This window comes from Theileria equi (assembly GCF_000342415.1).
Source record: "Theileria equi strain WA chromosome 4 map unlocalized gcontig_1105316255033, whole genome shotgun sequence".
Lineage (NCBI taxonomy): Eukaryota > Apicomplexa > Aconoidasida > Piroplasmida > Theileriidae > Theileria > Theileria equi.
Window position 1 is genome coordinate 27,284 of NW_004668228.1, and position 16,514 is coordinate 43,797.

General features: G+C 37.6%; 11 protein-coding genes across 11 annotated transcripts; 5 read left to right on the top strand and 6 right to left on the bottom strand.

Moving 5' to 3' along the window:
- Positions 1-131: 131 nt before the first annotated feature.
- On the top strand, positions 132-844 carry BEWA_011970 (conserved hypothetical protein). The gene has a single exon (XM_004832033.1). It carries the CDS (start codon positions 152-154, stop codon positions 800-802), a length of 651 nt encoding a protein of 216 aa, XP_004832090.1. The 5' UTR covers positions 132-151; the 3' UTR covers positions 803-844.
- Positions 845-1,570: 726 nt separating this feature from the next.
- BEWA_011980 (hypothetical protein) lies at positions 1,571-2,953 on the top strand (the record flags this gene model as incomplete). Its single annotated transcript, XM_004832034.1, has 1 exon — positions 1,571-2,953. The coding sequence occupies one exon, from the start codon at positions 1,571-1,573 to the stop codon at positions 2,951-2,953; it is 1,383 nt and encodes a 460-aa protein (XP_004832091.1).
- Positions 2,954-3,049: 96 nt separating this feature from the next.
- BEWA_011990 (signal peptide containing protein) lies at positions 3,050-3,599 on the top strand (the record flags this gene model as incomplete). The annotated part of the gene is made up of 3 exons (XM_004832035.1): positions 3,050-3,335; positions 3,370-3,497; positions 3,537-3,599. The coding sequence occupies 3 exons, from the start codon at positions 3,050-3,052 to the stop codon at positions 3,597-3,599; spliced, it is 477 nt and encodes a 158-aa protein (XP_004832092.1).
- BEWA_012000 (ribonucleoside-diphosphate reductase large chain, putative) lies at positions 3,596-6,169 on the bottom strand (the record flags this gene model as incomplete). Its single annotated transcript, XM_004832036.1, has 1 exon — positions 3,596-6,169. The coding sequence occupies one exon, from the start codon at positions 6,167-6,169 to the stop codon at positions 3,596-3,598; it is 2,574 nt and encodes an 857-aa protein (XP_004832093.1).
- Positions 6,170-6,804: 635 nt separating this feature from the next.
- BEWA_012010 (conserved hypothetical protein) lies at positions 6,805-8,538 on the bottom strand (the record flags this gene model as incomplete). Its single annotated transcript, XM_004832037.1, has 1 exon — positions 6,805-8,538. One exon carries the CDS (start codon positions 8,536-8,538, stop codon positions 6,805-6,807), a length of 1,734 nt encoding a protein of 577 aa, XP_004832094.1.
- Positions 8,539-8,546: 8 nt separating this feature from the next.
- On the bottom strand, positions 8,547-9,215 carry BEWA_012020 (conserved hypothetical protein; the record flags this gene model as incomplete). Its single annotated transcript, XM_004832038.1, has 3 exons — positions 8,547-8,976; positions 9,012-9,079; positions 9,114-9,215. 3 exons carry the CDS (start codon positions 9,213-9,215, stop codon positions 8,547-8,549), a joined length of 600 nt encoding a protein of 199 aa, XP_004832095.1.
- Positions 9,216-9,648: 433 nt separating this feature from the next.
- BEWA_012030 (bis5'-nucleosyl-tri-or tetra- phosphatase, putative) lies at positions 9,649-10,314 on the bottom strand (the record flags this gene model as incomplete). The annotated part of the gene is made up of 4 exons (XM_004832039.1): positions 9,649-9,742; positions 9,781-9,905; positions 9,946-10,059; positions 10,126-10,314. 4 exons carry the CDS (start codon positions 10,312-10,314, stop codon positions 9,649-9,651), a joined length of 522 nt encoding a protein of 173 aa, XP_004832096.1.
- Positions 10,315-10,620: 306 nt separating this feature from the next.
- BEWA_012040 (conserved hypothetical protein) lies at positions 10,621-12,379 on the bottom strand (the record flags this gene model as incomplete). The annotated part of the gene is made up of 4 exons (XM_004832040.1): positions 11,678-12,379; positions 11,070-11,644; positions 10,760-11,035; positions 10,621-10,725 (listed from the first exon to the last, which is right to left on the bottom strand). The coding sequence occupies exons 1-4, from the start codon at positions 12,192-12,194 to the stop codon at positions 10,621-10,623; spliced, it is 1,473 nt and encodes a 490-aa protein (XP_004832097.1). The 5' UTR covers positions 12,195-12,379.
- Positions 12,380-12,659: 280 nt separating this feature from the next.
- Positions 12,660-13,397, top strand: BEWA_012050 (conserved hypothetical protein; the record flags this gene model as incomplete). The annotated part of the gene is made up of 5 exons (XM_004832041.1): positions 12,660-12,734; positions 12,770-12,865; positions 12,904-13,091; positions 13,127-13,269; positions 13,306-13,397. The coding sequence occupies 5 exons, from the start codon at positions 12,660-12,662 to the stop codon at positions 13,395-13,397; spliced, it is 594 nt and encodes a 197-aa protein (XP_004832098.1).
- A 731-nt stretch (positions 13,398-14,128) lies between these two features.
- Positions 14,129-14,758, top strand: BEWA_012060 (ubiquitin-conjugating enzyme family member protein; the record flags this gene model as incomplete). Its single annotated transcript, XM_004832042.1, has 3 exons — positions 14,129-14,278; positions 14,395-14,598; positions 14,630-14,758. 3 exons carry the CDS (start codon positions 14,129-14,131, stop codon positions 14,756-14,758), a joined length of 483 nt encoding a protein of 160 aa, XP_004832099.1.
- Positions 14,759-14,766: 8 nt separating this feature from the next.
- On the bottom strand, positions 14,767-16,274 carry BEWA_012070 (conserved hypothetical protein; the record flags this gene model as incomplete). Its single annotated transcript, XM_004832043.1, has 2 exons — positions 14,767-16,210; positions 16,252-16,274. 2 exons carry the CDS (start codon positions 16,272-16,274, stop codon positions 14,767-14,769), a joined length of 1,467 nt encoding a protein of 488 aa, XP_004832100.1.
- Between the last annotated feature and the right edge of the window lie 240 nt (positions 16,275-16,514).

Sequence of the window (16,514 nt, forward strand, 5' to 3'; positions counted from 1 at the left end):
TATAAGATGTGCATACGTGTAAACATACCAGCTATGCGTCTGTACAGATCCATTCTGGTTAAAGAACATAGACTCGCACGACTACCCTATACACTGGATCAAAATAGTGGATTTTTGTACATATCCACCAAACTTGACCAGGATATCTCAGATGATTAGGATATCACATAGTAATATCCTAAGGAGTGCAAAGTTTCCTACTGGAAATGGTGACATAGATGGTTCAAGTCTTTACTACTTCAAGAGATTCATAAAGGGTACAAAGAGCATCAATAAACTTAAAACTTTGAACACAATAAAAAATTTTCACAAAATAGACCCGAATAATAGGAGAAAATACGTTTTTAGTGGCGAAAGACGCTTGCATCTACACAGCATACCAAAACCACGGATTATTTCAAAGATAACGTTCCAAAAGGGTCATTTCCAAGAGACAAGAATACTTCCGTACGATTTCTACTCATGTGTCGTTAGGTCTCTGGTTGGTGTCAAGCTAAATTATTTGGACATTAAAAGATCGCAAGTTATAAGGGAATGCACAGAAGTATACCCCTTTGAGTTGAAAAGCATATTATATAACTTTGCTAGGATTTATAGCTACAAAATGGACGTCGAGGAACTTGGACAGTTTGAAGAACTGTTACGTCTGGGGACGGACTCTAACAACAACTCACTACTTTTGCTGTATTTATCTACAAGGAAAACAATTCCGAGAAATTTGTTGGAAGATAATAAGATTCTTGTAAAGTTATTGAGATTTATCTCTCATGGCCATCCGGCACTAGATTTCAACGCAAGTTAAAATTTTCTCTCCCCTAATTTATTATTTCACTTCAATTTCCCTTGAATTTTAGGAAATTCCAACTAATTTTTAGCTTAAAGGTGTGTATATCGTTAGTTAGTATTGGTTACGGATTCCTCTGAATTTTGCGTAACTGGAGTGATCCTTCTTAGATTATCACTTATATACGTTAAAAATCATAACAATTTATTACTCTAGACCGTTAAATTATAAATGTGTGCGTGAATTAGATGTTTTATAGCCCAAGTGCCTAGACGAGCCATAAAACCCCGCACATCTATCTCTAACCTTTGGGATTATAGATATTTATAGCTTAAAACGTGATCTATGAGACGTGTGTTCACATCTGAGTCATAAATATTGTTTTGTCTGTATCGGACTTGTACTTGTTATATCAATTTATTTCTGTGGCTCTATTTGATTCTAACCTTTTAAAATCCATATCTTGGTAAAAGAAACATATTTAGTGTGCATGTCTCAAAAGTTAATAGCAAAAGTCTCTATTGTATGTGTGTAGGTAAAATTACTACATGAGTGTGTTTGAGTATTTGTTGCCAAAAAAGTTGGTATTTACTATATTTACATAGATACCATCTGTATGTACTCAATTCTCCAACCGATATAATTACATAGTTATAACATCTGTAGATCAAGTTGTATGTGGGATTTATAAAGTGTACAAGTTGCTCAAAGATCTTGCCACTGGAGCTACCTAATGTGATATTGTTCTTGATATAGTATTCTCTTGTCTAATGCAGTTTGTTCATGATGTTGGAAACACAATGGCATAATGCTCATTTGTATAGCAATAACCACCTGAACTCTGAAAATGTGGAGTTTGGAACACTCAAGGAACAACCATTTAAAGAAGTTCCATATTTGTCAGAATGCACAACACTGCCAGCAGGATCCGCAAATTCCCCCTGTACTACAATTTGCGAAGGTGTTGATGAAGTGAATGGACAAGGAACCTCAGATGTAAATGCCAACAAACCCCCAGAGGCTAACCGAGAAATCCAGGGGTTTGGAATGGATCATGCACCTGAACTATTGGATTATTCAAAGTCTATTTACAATAACGTAGAAGAGTTACAAAGATATCCTGGTATTGTTGGATACCTATCCACCGGATTGAATCAGTACAATGGTGAAACAAATAATGGATTCCCAAGTGGGATTTCCGATATCCCTAGTAATTTTACAAATAATATACAGGGGTATTCTCCTGCACTTGTAGAGAATATAAATTTGCAAAAATTTCCCTTTGGAAACCTCTATAATTCATGTGAAAGGGAAGGTAGTATATCTGGAGTGAAATTCCAACCCTCTGACAATCGTTGGATCGCTAGATGGACAACGGCAGCTGGAAAACGAGCATGCAAAAGCTTTTCTGTAAATATTTATGGCTTTGAACAGGCACGTTCATTGGCAATTGATGCACGTCAAAAGGGTGTTGCTTTAAGTGGACGTTCATTTTGTAACCGCGAACGTCAGCATGCGATGAGGTCTGGAGTTGGTATCATAGGGATTAGATTTGATAAAACTCAGGCAAGATGGGTTTCATCCTACTATGAAGGAGGAAAACGAAAATTTCGTTATTTTACTGTTAAAGACTATGGATATGAACAAGCCAAACAGCACGCTATCCTGTGGAAGGCCTGTAACGATGAAAGGCTGGTTCGCTATAGACGCAATGGCGCTGAAAAATATCCAGGTTGGGGATGGTATTCTCAAGGTGATGCTTCTATGAATTTCAGCCAACAGTACTATCTTCCAGTAGATCAGAATCCTAACATGCAAATACAAAGTACAAACGATGGATACTCACAAAGTAGTGAAAATTACACAAATTACTTGAGTATTGGAGATTCTGTCTACGGCTATGGTAGTTCTGTAGATTCTAGAGTAGCCAATGGTTCAGTCTGTGGAAGTTCTGCTTCAATGGAGAGCAATGATGAGGACGAAACCTGCCATATCTCTGGTGTTACATTTGACCGAACAAACAGGCGTTGGGGAGCTAGGTGGACTACAACTGATGGAAGAAGGAACGTGAGATATTTTCCAGTTAGACAACATGGTTTTAGTGAGGCAAAACGCCTTGCCATTATTTGTAGGCTACAAGCCGCCGATTGTGAAGAGTCGCAGATATAATTTTTATCAATTATTATATACACACAGCATATAGAATCCTCTTATACACCCAATAGAGGAATCCCCAGTTTTATTTTAGTTGACACATGCATAAGAATGCAGGTGTTTGGTATATTTTTATTGTTTTCAGCCCTAGCTTCTGGATTTAGGCTCCAAGCTGGGAACCAGCAAACCCACAATACACCCTTGGTTTCCTGTAACCGGAAGAGGTCGGATTCTCTTTCTCTTTTTAAATCTTCCAACAAAAATGTTTCAAGATGCACGTTTTTTAGTGGTATGTGCTCCAGAATTACGGATGTTGCCAAGAAGGTCAATAACACAGTACCCGGTGGCGTTTTGACAGCAGTTGCTGTTCCAATAGCTACAGCAGCTATAATTAGATGTAAGTTTATTGACTAAGATATTAATATACACAGATTGTTTCGGAGGTACCGATTCTAATGCCAACAAACAGAGTACGAGTCTGTTAACAAGGTACCAGTGTTCTGGTTGCGGATTCATAATATTCCCGGCCAAGAATAGGGAAGACAAGTTCTTTTCAGCGGTAAGGATATACATGTGAACACATGTGTAAATAATTCAGAGTTTCACGTGCCCAAATTGTGGAGCACCAAAGACTAAATTTGTTGAAAAATACAAGAATTAGCCTGAGCACATAAAGCACGGCTCATTTGGGTTGTTTGATGTGCGCAAGTTACAAACCTGGAATGCGGGGGCTTCATCGGTAGCCACTGATGTAACATCTGTTGTGGTAGGCATAGATGGTTGCATGTCTGTGGATAGTTTGTTCTTTGCTTTTGCTGCTTGCGCAATGTTCGAATCGATTGTGAATTTGATGGCATCAGTAGCAGGTTGCGTGCGTAAGTAGTACACGCCTGTCTTGAGTCCCTTTTTCCATCCGTAAAAATGCATACTTGTCAACTTGCTAAATGTTGGTTGTTCCATGTAAATGTTGAGAGATTGAGATTGATCTATAAAGATTCCCCTATCTGCAGCCATGTCTATAATGGTCTTTTGCTTAATTTCCCAAACGGTCTTGTACAGTTCCTTGATATGCTGTGGAATCTCTTCAATATGCCTTAGAGATCCATTGTATGCAATGAGCTTCTGTTTCATTGTTTCATTCCACAATCCAAGATCTACCAAGTCGTTGAGCAAATGTGGATTTACAACAAAGAATTCACCACTCAATACACGTCTGTAGTAGATGTTGCTAGTATATGGTTCGAATGACTCATTATTTCCCAAAATCTGAGAGGTAGATGCAGTTGGCATAGGAGCCAAGAATAGAGAGTTTCTCAAACCATGCTTCTTCATTCTTGCCTTAAGATCATCCCAATCCCAAAGCTTATTGTCAACCTTTGCACCCCAAAGGTCGAACTGCAAAAGACCCTGGGAAGCAGGTGAACCCGGATATGATTCATAATGACCATGCTTTTCAGCCAAAGAAATGGATTCATCCAAGCATGCATAATAGATGGTTTCAAATATGCGCTTGTTCAACTCCCTAGCCTCATCAGATTCGAATGGATAGCGCAACAACATGAATGTATCAGCTAAACCTTGAACTCCAACTCCAATTGGTCTGTGACGGAAGTTGGAATATCTTGCCTCCTTAACTGGATAATAGTTCCTATCAATGATCTGGTTCAAATTGTATGTGATAACACGTGCAATCTTATAGAGCTTCTTGAAGTCAAAGGTTTTTTCTTCTTTGTTGACAAACATGGGAAGGGCGATTGAGGCCAAGTTACAGACAGCAACTTCCTTGCTGTCTGTATACTGTACAATTTCACAGCATAAATTCGAAGATTTGATAGTACCTAGGTTCTTTTGGTTGGACTTTGCATTGCAAGCATCCTTGTAAAGCATGTATGGTGTACCTGTTTCAATTTGACTCTGTAGGATTGCAAACCATAGCTTCTGTGCAGGGATAGTCTTACGGCCCATACCGGCTTGCTCGTATTTAGTATAGAGAGCCTCAAATTCATCACCCCAGACTTCATACAAACCTCTGCACTCATCAGGACACATGAGAGTCCAGTTTTCATTAGCTTCAACACGCTTCATGAATAGATCAGGGATCCAAAGTGCATAGAACAAATCTCTGGCTCTCAAGTCCTCAGAGCCATGATTTTTACGTAGATCAAGCATTTTAAAGATATCCGCATGCCATGGTTCCAAATATATGGCGAACGAACCTCTTCTCTTCCCGCCTCCCTGATCAACATACTTGGCAGTTGTATTGAAGATACGCAACATTGGAACAATACCATTAGATTGTCCATTTGTACCTCTGATATAGGAACCACTTGCGCGTATTTTGTGAATGGCAAGACCTATTCCACCAGCAGATTTGCTAATAAAGGCACATTGAGTCAATGTGTTGAAAATTCCAGCAAGAGAATCATCTTGCATATCCAACAAAAAGCAGGAAGACATTTGTGGGCGATTAGTTCCTGAATTGAAGAGTGTTGGAGTTGCATGTGTAAAGAATTTCTGACTCATTAAATGGTACGTTTCTACAGTACGTTCAACATCACCACAATGAATACCAGCAGAGACACGCATTAACATGTGTTGAGGGCGCTCTACGATCTTGTTGTTGGCGCGCAACAAATATGAGCGTTCCAGCGTTTTAAATCCGAAATAATCATACTGAAAATCACGTGAATAATCGATTTCAGCATTGAGACGATCTTTATTTTCCATGATAAAGTTGTAGACATCATAGCTGATCATAGAAGCGTTAGTATTGTAGACATGCTTATACTCGTACAATGTCCTTACAACTTCAGAAAAGTCATCAGAGGTGTTTTTATGCAAGTTATCGACAGTAATATTTGCTGCGAGCCTTGAATAGTCAGGATGTGTAACAGCCATATAAGCACAAGTCTGTGCAGCCAATTCATCAAGTTGAGATGTATGTATTCCAGTGTACATACCATTGATGACACTTTGAGTAACTCTAGGTGCATCAACTAGAGAATGGAGCCCTGCCGAGAGTTTTCTGATTCTATTTAAGATCCTATCAAATGAGACATCTTCTTTTTCACCTCTTCTGTTGATGACATACATAACTTTAGTTTCTGTATTAGGAAATTCTCCTGTACCATGATTGGCCTCCATAGCATCGTCGCAACGAGTGGTTTCGCATTCGTCAACGACTGAGAGACCATCTGTGGTTGTGTTCTCACTATACCGTTGTGTATCCATTTTTCGAATTTAAATAATCATATTTTTATTATCAAATGTTGTCTAATAGTAAAAAACGTGTGGGTAGGTTTTATTGTTGTATTGTTTGAAAAAACTAGACAATATAACTTTTAGTTGTGTTGAATACAGTTAAATTTGTATCGATTGTACATACAACAAATACCACTTAAAAATTATATAGTTGAGGCTGACATTCAGTCGTTAAAAGTGTTTTAAACAGACAACGTACTAGCATGAACGGTTGTGTGTAGGGCCAGTTAGTGTCACGGATGAGGTCTGTCCAATATAGCGGGAATCAGCGTACCCACTCACTAACACCTTTAGATATCCTGTCATTAGGAAGATGAATTTTCGTGTATATTTTATTGAATGGTGTGTGTTGTCCAATGGCTGTCTCCTTGACAACGTCAATATGATTCTTCCTTCTCTATTGGTCTCCTTTTATACACCACCATGTGCGTACCAATAATTATACACAGGTTTATGTTAGTGCTATATCTTTCAATATTATTTTATTCCTAGTCGTGTAATACATGTCTTTACCTATTTTGGGGTAGACACTTTGGCTCTCCCTACACAGTTTTGTGTGTTGAGGAAACTGAGAGAATGTTACATATGTAGATGAAAAAAATGTGTTATCCGATACGCTTAATGTATGGTTTATTGTGTCTGTCGATCTCATTCAGGTAGAGCTGATGTTGTTTCCCTAGAAGGTGAAAGAAGTACTGCTCCTTGATCTCAGCCTTGTTAAAGGCCTGAGTAATGTTTGCAATACTTAAATTATTGAGCTCTGATAGTCGTTCTCTGAAGAATGGTATGAATATTTTGTAAAAGTCATCATTTCGAAATCCCAAGTACGCTACAGATCTTAGGCACCATGTTAACTCATCTAGCTTGAAGCTATGAACGTTTTCACATATCTTTGTACAGAGTGACTCTATAATAGATCTGTTAAACGATTCGTTACCTTGATCATTCTTCAAATACAAGGGTTTATTAATCCATCTTGGAGCAATGAACTTGGAGTTGTGGAAAGTTTTATTCCTTACACTCTTTACCTTTACAACTTTCCTTGTCTGCTTAACCAAATCTTTTAAAAACAAGGAGATTTGCGAATTCGTTGCACGTCCAGCGACATATTCTTGGATTATTTTTCTTGTTATAAATTCCAATATATCATCCTCTACATTCTTATTGCAGTTAGCCAAGAGAGATATACAACATCTCAGCTGTTCAGAATCAAAGGATTCCAAAATTTCCGTCTTGAAACAATGTTTTATTGCGTTTTCAATGAGCCTTTTAAAATAATTCTCTAGATGATGAATTCTTAAATAAATCATACTATCGAGTATGAATACAATTTGACCGCATGTGTAAAGTTGTTCATCTAGGCCTTTAAACTCTATTACATCAAGATCTGAAGAGTTCTCCCCGTGAATATACTTTAGGACATTACAAATGATCCCACTAGGTTCTAGATTATTACTACCAATCCCTCTGATGTATGTATCGTCCTTAAGACAACTATTATTAAAGTAGAGCCCTAGATCCATATGCTCAAATATGTGCATAAGTTCCTGCGATATATGGTTAAAAAATGTAATGTGCTCGTGATTTAGTATAGAGTAAGTTTTTGCAAGCTGTGTCTTTTCAAAAGAAGTGAGTGTCCCCCTTGCAATATTATTATGAAGAACCCTTGATATTGATTGAATCATTGCTTCATTCTTGTTGCCTAATTTTGACAAATAATAAAATACACTAGCCAAATGACGCGGAGCAATATCTCCAGCACATTCTGTTATAGCATCACATAATATGGGAAAGTTGGAGGAAGAATCAGAATATACTAGGTATTCTAGTATAGAGTTCAGTAATTCGATCCTTTTTGGTATCATACGATCAGCATTCTTTAGATAATAAAGTAACACGCTAGCTAGTGGTTGTGAAACCAAATTTGTCCTCATAACCGATTTGGAAAGAGAAACTAGCACATGAACATCAAAAATGGACTTGTCCTCAAGTGTTTCTGTTTTTTTTGCAGCATGCTGTACCAACTTATCGTTTATCTTCTTCAAGCAATCATTCCAAAGACCTGAACCTGGTTTGTAAAGAGACAGTTTTGAGAACACGGAGGAGTCAACATAAAGGGTTGTTTCTTGGCCCATGTATTTTTTTGCTTCATTCATAATATCCTCATGGTTGGGATTGGCAGAGCCTTCGGCGTTTTTAAATGTTCCATCCAATAGGGATATTAGAGTTTTTGCAGATCCAGTGGCGTTTTTCCATGTATGTTTTCTGGAAATCTGCATGTGTACGTTGTAAATGCATTTTGTATAAAAATTTGGAATAATTCTAGAGACATGGAACATTTTCTCTTCTATTCAATATCGTCTAGTATTTTGTCTGCTAAACCATAATCAATCGTTTCTTTGGCATTCATATATTCTCCAGACTTTAATTTAGTTAGAATTTCATCTTCTGTTTTGTTGCAGATTTTTGATAGCACCTGAACGGTAGATTTTCTTGCTTTCAATATCTCCTTTGAATATATAGAAATATCTTCTGCTTGTCTAAATGAAAGCGATACAGGGAGTTGTCTTAATACAGTATAAGACCTCGGTAGTACAAAGCGTTTTCCAGGTGTACCAGAGCCTAAAATTACAGCAGCGGGACCATATGCCTTTCCCAGATTCAGGGTTATTATATCATTTTTTAGATAGTTCATAACATCAACAATGTTCAAAGCACCGATTTCCGAAACTGATAATTCGTTGTTATCAGTAATACTATCATCCGTGTTTATATATCTGTAAAATATGAGCATAGATATTATACTGCTTACATTTTAATAGGCTTTTCTGCAGAGTCATAGTCTAGATAAAGTAGCTGACTTATGACTAAATGTGCAACCTAAAGTAATATGTAAAACGATCTTGAGATATACCGTTGGTTGAATAGGCAGTCCAATGAAGACAATGCGTTCGCTCAGTAACAAGGAGTTCAGATCTGGAGGTTTTCTTTCTCTAGCTGTAAACAATATTAGCATATCTAAAGCGAATAACGTACCGTTGCTGAATAAAGGAATTCTGGATTTGGAATTTCTTGATATATATGAGATAGCATCGAATTTAGATGGACTTTGTATGAAACCAGCACTTTTACTCCCAAATTTGTGGCTATTATGAAAAGTAACCGGGGGAAAAGTCCCTGACAAAGCGATATTTCCGGATACCCTTTCAGAAATTGATGTGAATTGCGGATAATGATTCAAATTGACTGCAAAAACGGGCGAAAAGATGACCAAAACTCCTATTAGGAGCATCTATGAGAACAAAATATAATCGTGTAACTAAATATCTATTCCTTTGGCGAAAAAAGGAGAGGTTGGGTTGAAAAGTCAAATACAAGATAATGTACGGCAAGGGTATAACCAACTACAAATTATTAAGATATATTATTACATAGATAATTCTTGGCCTTCATTCATTCAAACAGCCAACACACTTAGATTCCAAAACCATTTTGACAAACTTTTCAGTTTCAGCGGCGGTTTTCTCCATTTCTTCCATAGTTCTACATCAGCATTCACTTTATGTTGGACATAGACAAACCTTAGTGTACCTTCTTCATTGTCGACACTTTCATATATGGAATCTGGGTCTTCCAGATCATTTGCCTTTCTTGGTATAATGTGTGCATGGAGATGAGGAATCGTCTGTCCAGCTTCTTTTCCATCCTATATTATCCATCGATACGCATATAAACTACAAAGTTACTTGAATTATAATTGAGGAAGACGTGCAATTATACATCTTCTCGAGGGACTCAGCCACGACCTGAACCATACAGCCCCAATCGTAGATCTCCTCAGGCGTAAGATCTTTATACCTCTAAGTATAAATGTAAATCTATTCACTATGGCATACACAACGTAATTGCTGCAGCCTTTGACGTACCGGAACTACTCGGATGGGGGACACCAGCGAATGTCCAGGTGCGAAAGGCTTTATATTTGTAAAGGCAAAACTCAGGCGACTTTTTGCAAATATTTGTGATTTATGGATAACTTTTGGACCAAATAACATAGATTCTACATTTTGAGGTGCCTTAAGCAATTCGAAACCCAAGTATTGACGGACTGGCATTTTACACACAACCACTAGACTACATAAACTATTCGTTTGATTTCAATTATAACACTGCTACCAGAACTTGTTGTGAATGACCGCAATGTGACAAAAATTATGAATCCCAGACAATTTTAAATAGCTCCCCATACACATTCCAAAGCGAATCGTCCTCACCTAGGCTATTGGTTAATGTGTACTGAGTAAGTAAAGAAGCAGTCCGTAGCTGGGCCTTACATACCAAAAGGCTCTGCGAACACGGTTCTTACCGGTATATTACGAAATATCAAGATTGTATATTTGTGTACTATATAATGGCACGATTTACACCTGAGAAGACTTTGACTTCTTAGTGTAAACTTGGACGGGGTTCGTCTTTGAGATGTGGACAAGGATGCAGCTCAGGAAGGCGCAAACAATCATATAAGTCTGTAGATTCCTGTAATGTTGGCATTAAACAAACCATTAAAATCAGAGCAATCGGTCTAAAATTGTATGGAGCCAAATGCTTCAGTTTCTGAGTCCCCAAATTATAGAGGGGAATATTAGTTAAAGTAACCAATCCTGCGAATACAAATGGGATACCAGTCAGTACCCCAAAATTCTTGGCATAAAACCTCCGATTGATATAGCAATAGTTACTCGATATAAATAATGATCCCGCGATGAAGTAAAAGAAGCACGCAACCAGCTTCATAGTGTAGGTATCAAATGCCACACAGAAGTAGTATGATGAACACTGAAAACGATGTATAGGTCTATATGAAACTTACACATGCATGAAGAAGTACGAATACTACAGCAGGGCCAAATTTGTCCATGAGTAATCCTAGTAAGGGGGCTGGTAAAAATGTAAGAATGTTCACATATTTGAAAAGTCCCACTACACTTCCACCATCTGATGTTACCAACATTTCACGTTGAGATTTGTTGACGAATTCCATAGATGTCAAGAAAATAGAGATACATGCGGTGACTAGGACATATTCCAGACATTGTGGATGCTTGTAGAGTTGCTTTGCCCTTTTAACTATCCTGGAAAATCCATTACCTTGATTAGTGACTGCATTAACACTTTCATCTACGCTCCGAGCACTTTCTGGAGTCTCTGGTTCAGCTGGGCTTTCATCAATAAAGAAATACCTCTGTATCGTGCAAGCACCAACAACAAGACAAAAGAAGTTTCCTAGTATTACGTATGTTATACCAATAATGTAGAGTGAGTCCGGTTTAAAGTAGTCGAGTCTAAATATTGCCGCGAGAATTGTGGGAATGACAAATGATAAAGAGCGAGTTGAGCCCAGGCATGAAATTATGAACAATCTGTTCTCGGGGAAATAGTAGGACACTATAAATTGTGATTTAGCGTGCATTAACAAACCTGTGATGAGTGGCATATAAATGGATTCTGCAGTGAGTCCAATTAGGAAGAATCCGCCGTACAATACAATTGGCTGTTTTGGGAAAGTACTAATAAATATCCATACGATAATGTTAATAAATTGGCCGACGACGTAACAATATTTGGGGCCAATATTATCAAGAACGATTCCACTAATGATCGAAGATATGAAGTGCGTAGAAAAAGCAATAGTATACAAGTTATTGATACCGCTCTTCCTAGCTCCACAATCAATGTATTTTGCCTCTCCTATTGATATATAAGAGATGTCAGTGGCTCCTTCACATAAATGTTCAAATGACCCTGCCTTATAAAGCAGTTCTTGTATTCCGTTCCATCCGATATAAATACAACCAGTTAAAAAGATCATGACTAGGTATATGGTCAACCTTAGCCATGGATTTATGTATGGACCAGGGAACGACTTTACGTCCGTGTGCCTCATTCTAAAAAGCCGTTTAAAACGGTTAGTTCCTTTATCTTTCACTTCTTCCATATTTAATTATTTGCGTTCTTCATCATAATAGATGAAAGATAGGCTTGAATAAATAGTTGGAATTTTTTAGACAAGATAGGAGAAAAATTATGAAAGACAAGGAAACCCTGTAATAAAAACCAAAATTTTGGATTAAAATGTGAATTAATAGTAGTTATCTATCGACGATATTTATGATGGAAAGTAATTCCGCATGGGAAATACCAACGTTGTGCAGACGGGAAGGTACGCCAAGTATGTCTACTATATATCTATGGGCTTTAATTCACTTAGCCATACTCTACATTTATAAATGATCAGTTAAATTTTAATGTATGATAAATAATTGTCTCGTAAAGTGTTAGGGGTTATTACAAACCAATACCTTGTCGCATCGTTAGCGTCACACGACATAAAGTGAGGAGCATATGCCGTTCACAATGTCATTGATATAATAAAGTATATATTTTCTGTTCCCTTTCGACCATGATTGACTTATCGCAGAATGTCCAGGATATCATCGCAAATCTCTCTACTTCATCCAAAGCTGTTGATTTTGTGGTTTGTCGCACACATATTATTAAGCATGTATTCAGCGTGTTCCATGTAGACCAACTTGTGCCCTACCAGGCTTGGCATTTTTATCGCTCAAGGCTCTAGAGGAGTTAAAACACTCCAACCGAGCAGACGAAGTACGTTTAAAACAAATCTTGAACTACAAATTTTACAGCTCCTACCTGAGGACGAAGTTGAATTGTATCTCTTTTACGCAAAGCATTTGTACAAGGCTGGACTCTGCAAGATTGAATTTCCATCATTCTACAAGTCAGCTAGGGCGCTTTTTGCTGAGTCTACCGCTACGGCAGTTGGTAGTCTATCCCCGTTTTATTTTGAGCTAGGATATGAGCTCTGCTCTTTGTAGGTCAAATAATTAACCATATATCACCCTTCAGAATCCCAGAAGATGAATGGCCAGTCGAAAATTTGCGTGGAATACTCAAGGAAGCGGAATGCAAAAGGCGTTCATTCTTGTTGAAAAGGGCCAATACAGCAGATGATACTTTTCTGACTGGACTCACTCACGACGAGAAAAAGCGTTTGTCATTGTTTATGATTAACATTACGAATGTAGTATTCAACATACTATCACACGGAAATAGCAATGTGTTATCCATCAATTACGATTTAACAAACCTTCGTGGATTTTACGGATTTGAAAACTAGATCACACTGTTTTTAATACGTCACGTTTAATATTTATTTTTCATTTTTACACCATCTAGTTGCACGGATGGATTGGCTTGGGGAGTGACCGGACCTAATCGTTTTTATTAAAATTCCTAATTTAAGAGTATATATAAGTCCTGTTATAGCATTACTCAGGAGTTACTGAATTTGTCCCTTTGTGACGGCTCAGTTTATACAGTGTCGGAACAGGGATGAATTAATTCTGCTTGTATGCAAATGGTTCCGCTAGTGTGATTAAGTGCGGATACTCCTTTATCATGTACAATTATATGGATATAGTTTATAGACTAGTTTCCACTACATTTTGTGCACATTTGTAGCTACAACATTTGCGTTTTTGAATTAAGCATTTCAGCTGACATTTAGAATCACACAGCCTGTGGAACACTTAATTCTTCTACCCTGTTTTATTAACTTATATGTTATTTGAACTGGAAATTAGAATCGCCTTCCACTCTTTAACATTTACGGCATTTTACACTTGCAGATGTCTAACATTTAACAGAACGTGTTACTCCAGGGAATTGATTTGGTCCATCGGTATGATTAATTATGTTGTATCTTCCAATAACTGTGTAATGTAACAACTTGGAATAATCACTTGACTCGTTTTTGGTTGTGCTGTTTCTGAGACAGTCACCATAAATTTCGCCACTATGCATTGTTTTGTATCATGTGCGATGCGAGTTTCAGAATAATTGAATGAAATGTCGTCAATCGCTAGGAAAAGACTCGCTCAGGAACGAGCGGACTGGAGACGTGACCATCCAGTGGGATTTTCCGCAAAGTATGCACCTTTACCAAACGGTGAAGGCATGGACATAATGAAATGGATATGTAAGATACCGGGAAAAAAGGTTAGTTGCACAATTCACAGATTTAGCAGCCCTTGCAAGGTCGTTGTGGAGGCGACTAGATAGAATACATGTATCTGCACATATAAAAGTAGTAAATCATCATTTAAATAAAACAGGGTAGTATATGGGAAGAGGGTGAGTATCAGCTGACCATGGAATTCACAGATGATTACCCTAGCAAACCACCAAAGTGTAAATTTAGCACTGTTTTGTTCCATCCTAACATCTATCCATCTGGAACAGTATGCCTTTCAATCCTAAATGAAGACGAGGAATGGAAACCTTCGATAACAATAAAACAAATATTATTGGGAATTCAGGTATAATTATATCTCTGATAGCAATTTTTAGGACCTCTTGGATAATCCAAATCCATTGTCACCAGCCCAAGCCGACCCATACCTATTGTTTGTTAATAACCGCGAAGAGTACAATAACAGGGTGCGAAAACAAGCAGCTGAATTGAGACCTCGAGACTAAGAAACACACTACTTTGGACCTTTTGAAATTAATTGTCTTCTACACAGTCTATTCATAATTAAATCAAATATGAACCTTAATCGCATTTTGTTACTGGAAAACATTATCATGTAGACAAAGTTCCACATAAAAAATGCGATTAATCCTCCGTTGAGTGTTAAGAGTGGAAGATGGGCAACAACAGACAATCCCCCCAGTGACGCTATAGAACCTAGCCACTTTTCACAAAAGGCCTTTTTATTTTTATCCGATATTGACCCAGTGTTAAAAGCTTTTGCCAAGTAAATACCTTGTTGTTTTGCATTTTGTGCAGTTGGAAATGGAGGAACATATTTAGTGTCAATTTTATCAAGAATTTTAATAAACCCCTCCTTTGAATGACTGCCGTACTCCGATTTCACGTCGTTAACGAATTCTTTAAATTCCTTGTCCTTGTAGTTCCATTTTGAATCATTTAGTTGTGGAAATGTTAGTGAAAGTCTTTTTCGATGACGTATGAGTGTATCTACACTGTTGGCACCTATCTGCTCTACTATATAGTCATAGTTATCGGGGAGCCTACTTGGAGAAACTTTGCAGCAATCTCCAAGTGCAAAGATGTTCTCAGATCCATATAGTTTCAAATATTGATCAACAAGTAATGCCCTGGGATTTGTCTGTTCTTTCCATTTCTTCCGCAAGACAGAAACTAGCTCTATTTCCTTTAGACCACTTGCCCATAAAACCATTCCACACTTTACTTCTTCAATATGGTCAGATTTGGTATCCTTGACCATACAGGCATCACGGCGTACTTCACAAACCGTTTTTCCAAATATCATATTTATATTACTTTTACCAAAATGTTTTGCAACATAAGCAGAGTTTTTCAAAGAGAATGAAGGTAAAAGCTTTGAACCACCTTCAACTATGGATACCTGCACAAATGGCATTAACTCGGGAAAGCTATCTTTAGCGTATTTGTTAAATAATAAGGCCATTTCACCTGCCGATTCTACGCCTGTTGGACCACCACCTACTACTACAAAGTGTAGCAGATTACGTTTTTCTTCATCAGTCACATATGGCATGCTGGCCTTCCTGAAGTTGTCTAGGATTTTATTAAAGACAGTTTCAGCATGTTCCATTTCCTTTAAAAAGTAGGCATACTCCTCAACTCCTGGTATTCCAAAACTATTGGTTTTTGTGCCAACGGCAACAACTAAATAGTCGTATGGAACAGAAAATGATGGGCCTTGTCCGCCAACTGGAGCACAGTATATTACATGAGATTCGGGATCAACATCAGTGCACGTCGCGTGTATGAATTTGGCGTTCCCTTTAAATCTATTGTTGATATATGCCGGCATGGGTTCCGCACATGTTCCACCACTGACCATTCCTGAGGATATCTTTGGTAGTAAAGGCGTGAAAGTGAAGTAGTTCCTTGGTGATACGACGGTTATATCATACCTAAAGCGTTAATTATAACGATATGACGATATTTAACTAACAGTCTTGAGTCTATATTCTTCATAAAGTAGATTGAAGACCAACCGGTTCCCAAAATGACAACTTTTGGTTTAGCTTCATTTTTAGCCTGGGAAGATACAAATCTATAGGAATAAAAATTTGTATGTGATCTATTTGCTAGACAACTTGACCGGTTGGCATAAAGGAATCGCATAAGACAATGGTCTCCCGTTATTGTCATTTCTGGAGGAATTTAAATCCCAAATTTACTGGAAAATAAAAATTCGCCTTATGCGATATTTTT

Coding starts and splice junctions, on each gene's coding strand:
- BEWA_011970 (XM_004832033.1), top strand. CDS start 152: ATGATTAGGATATCACATAGTAATATCCTAAGGAGTGCAAAGTTTCCT.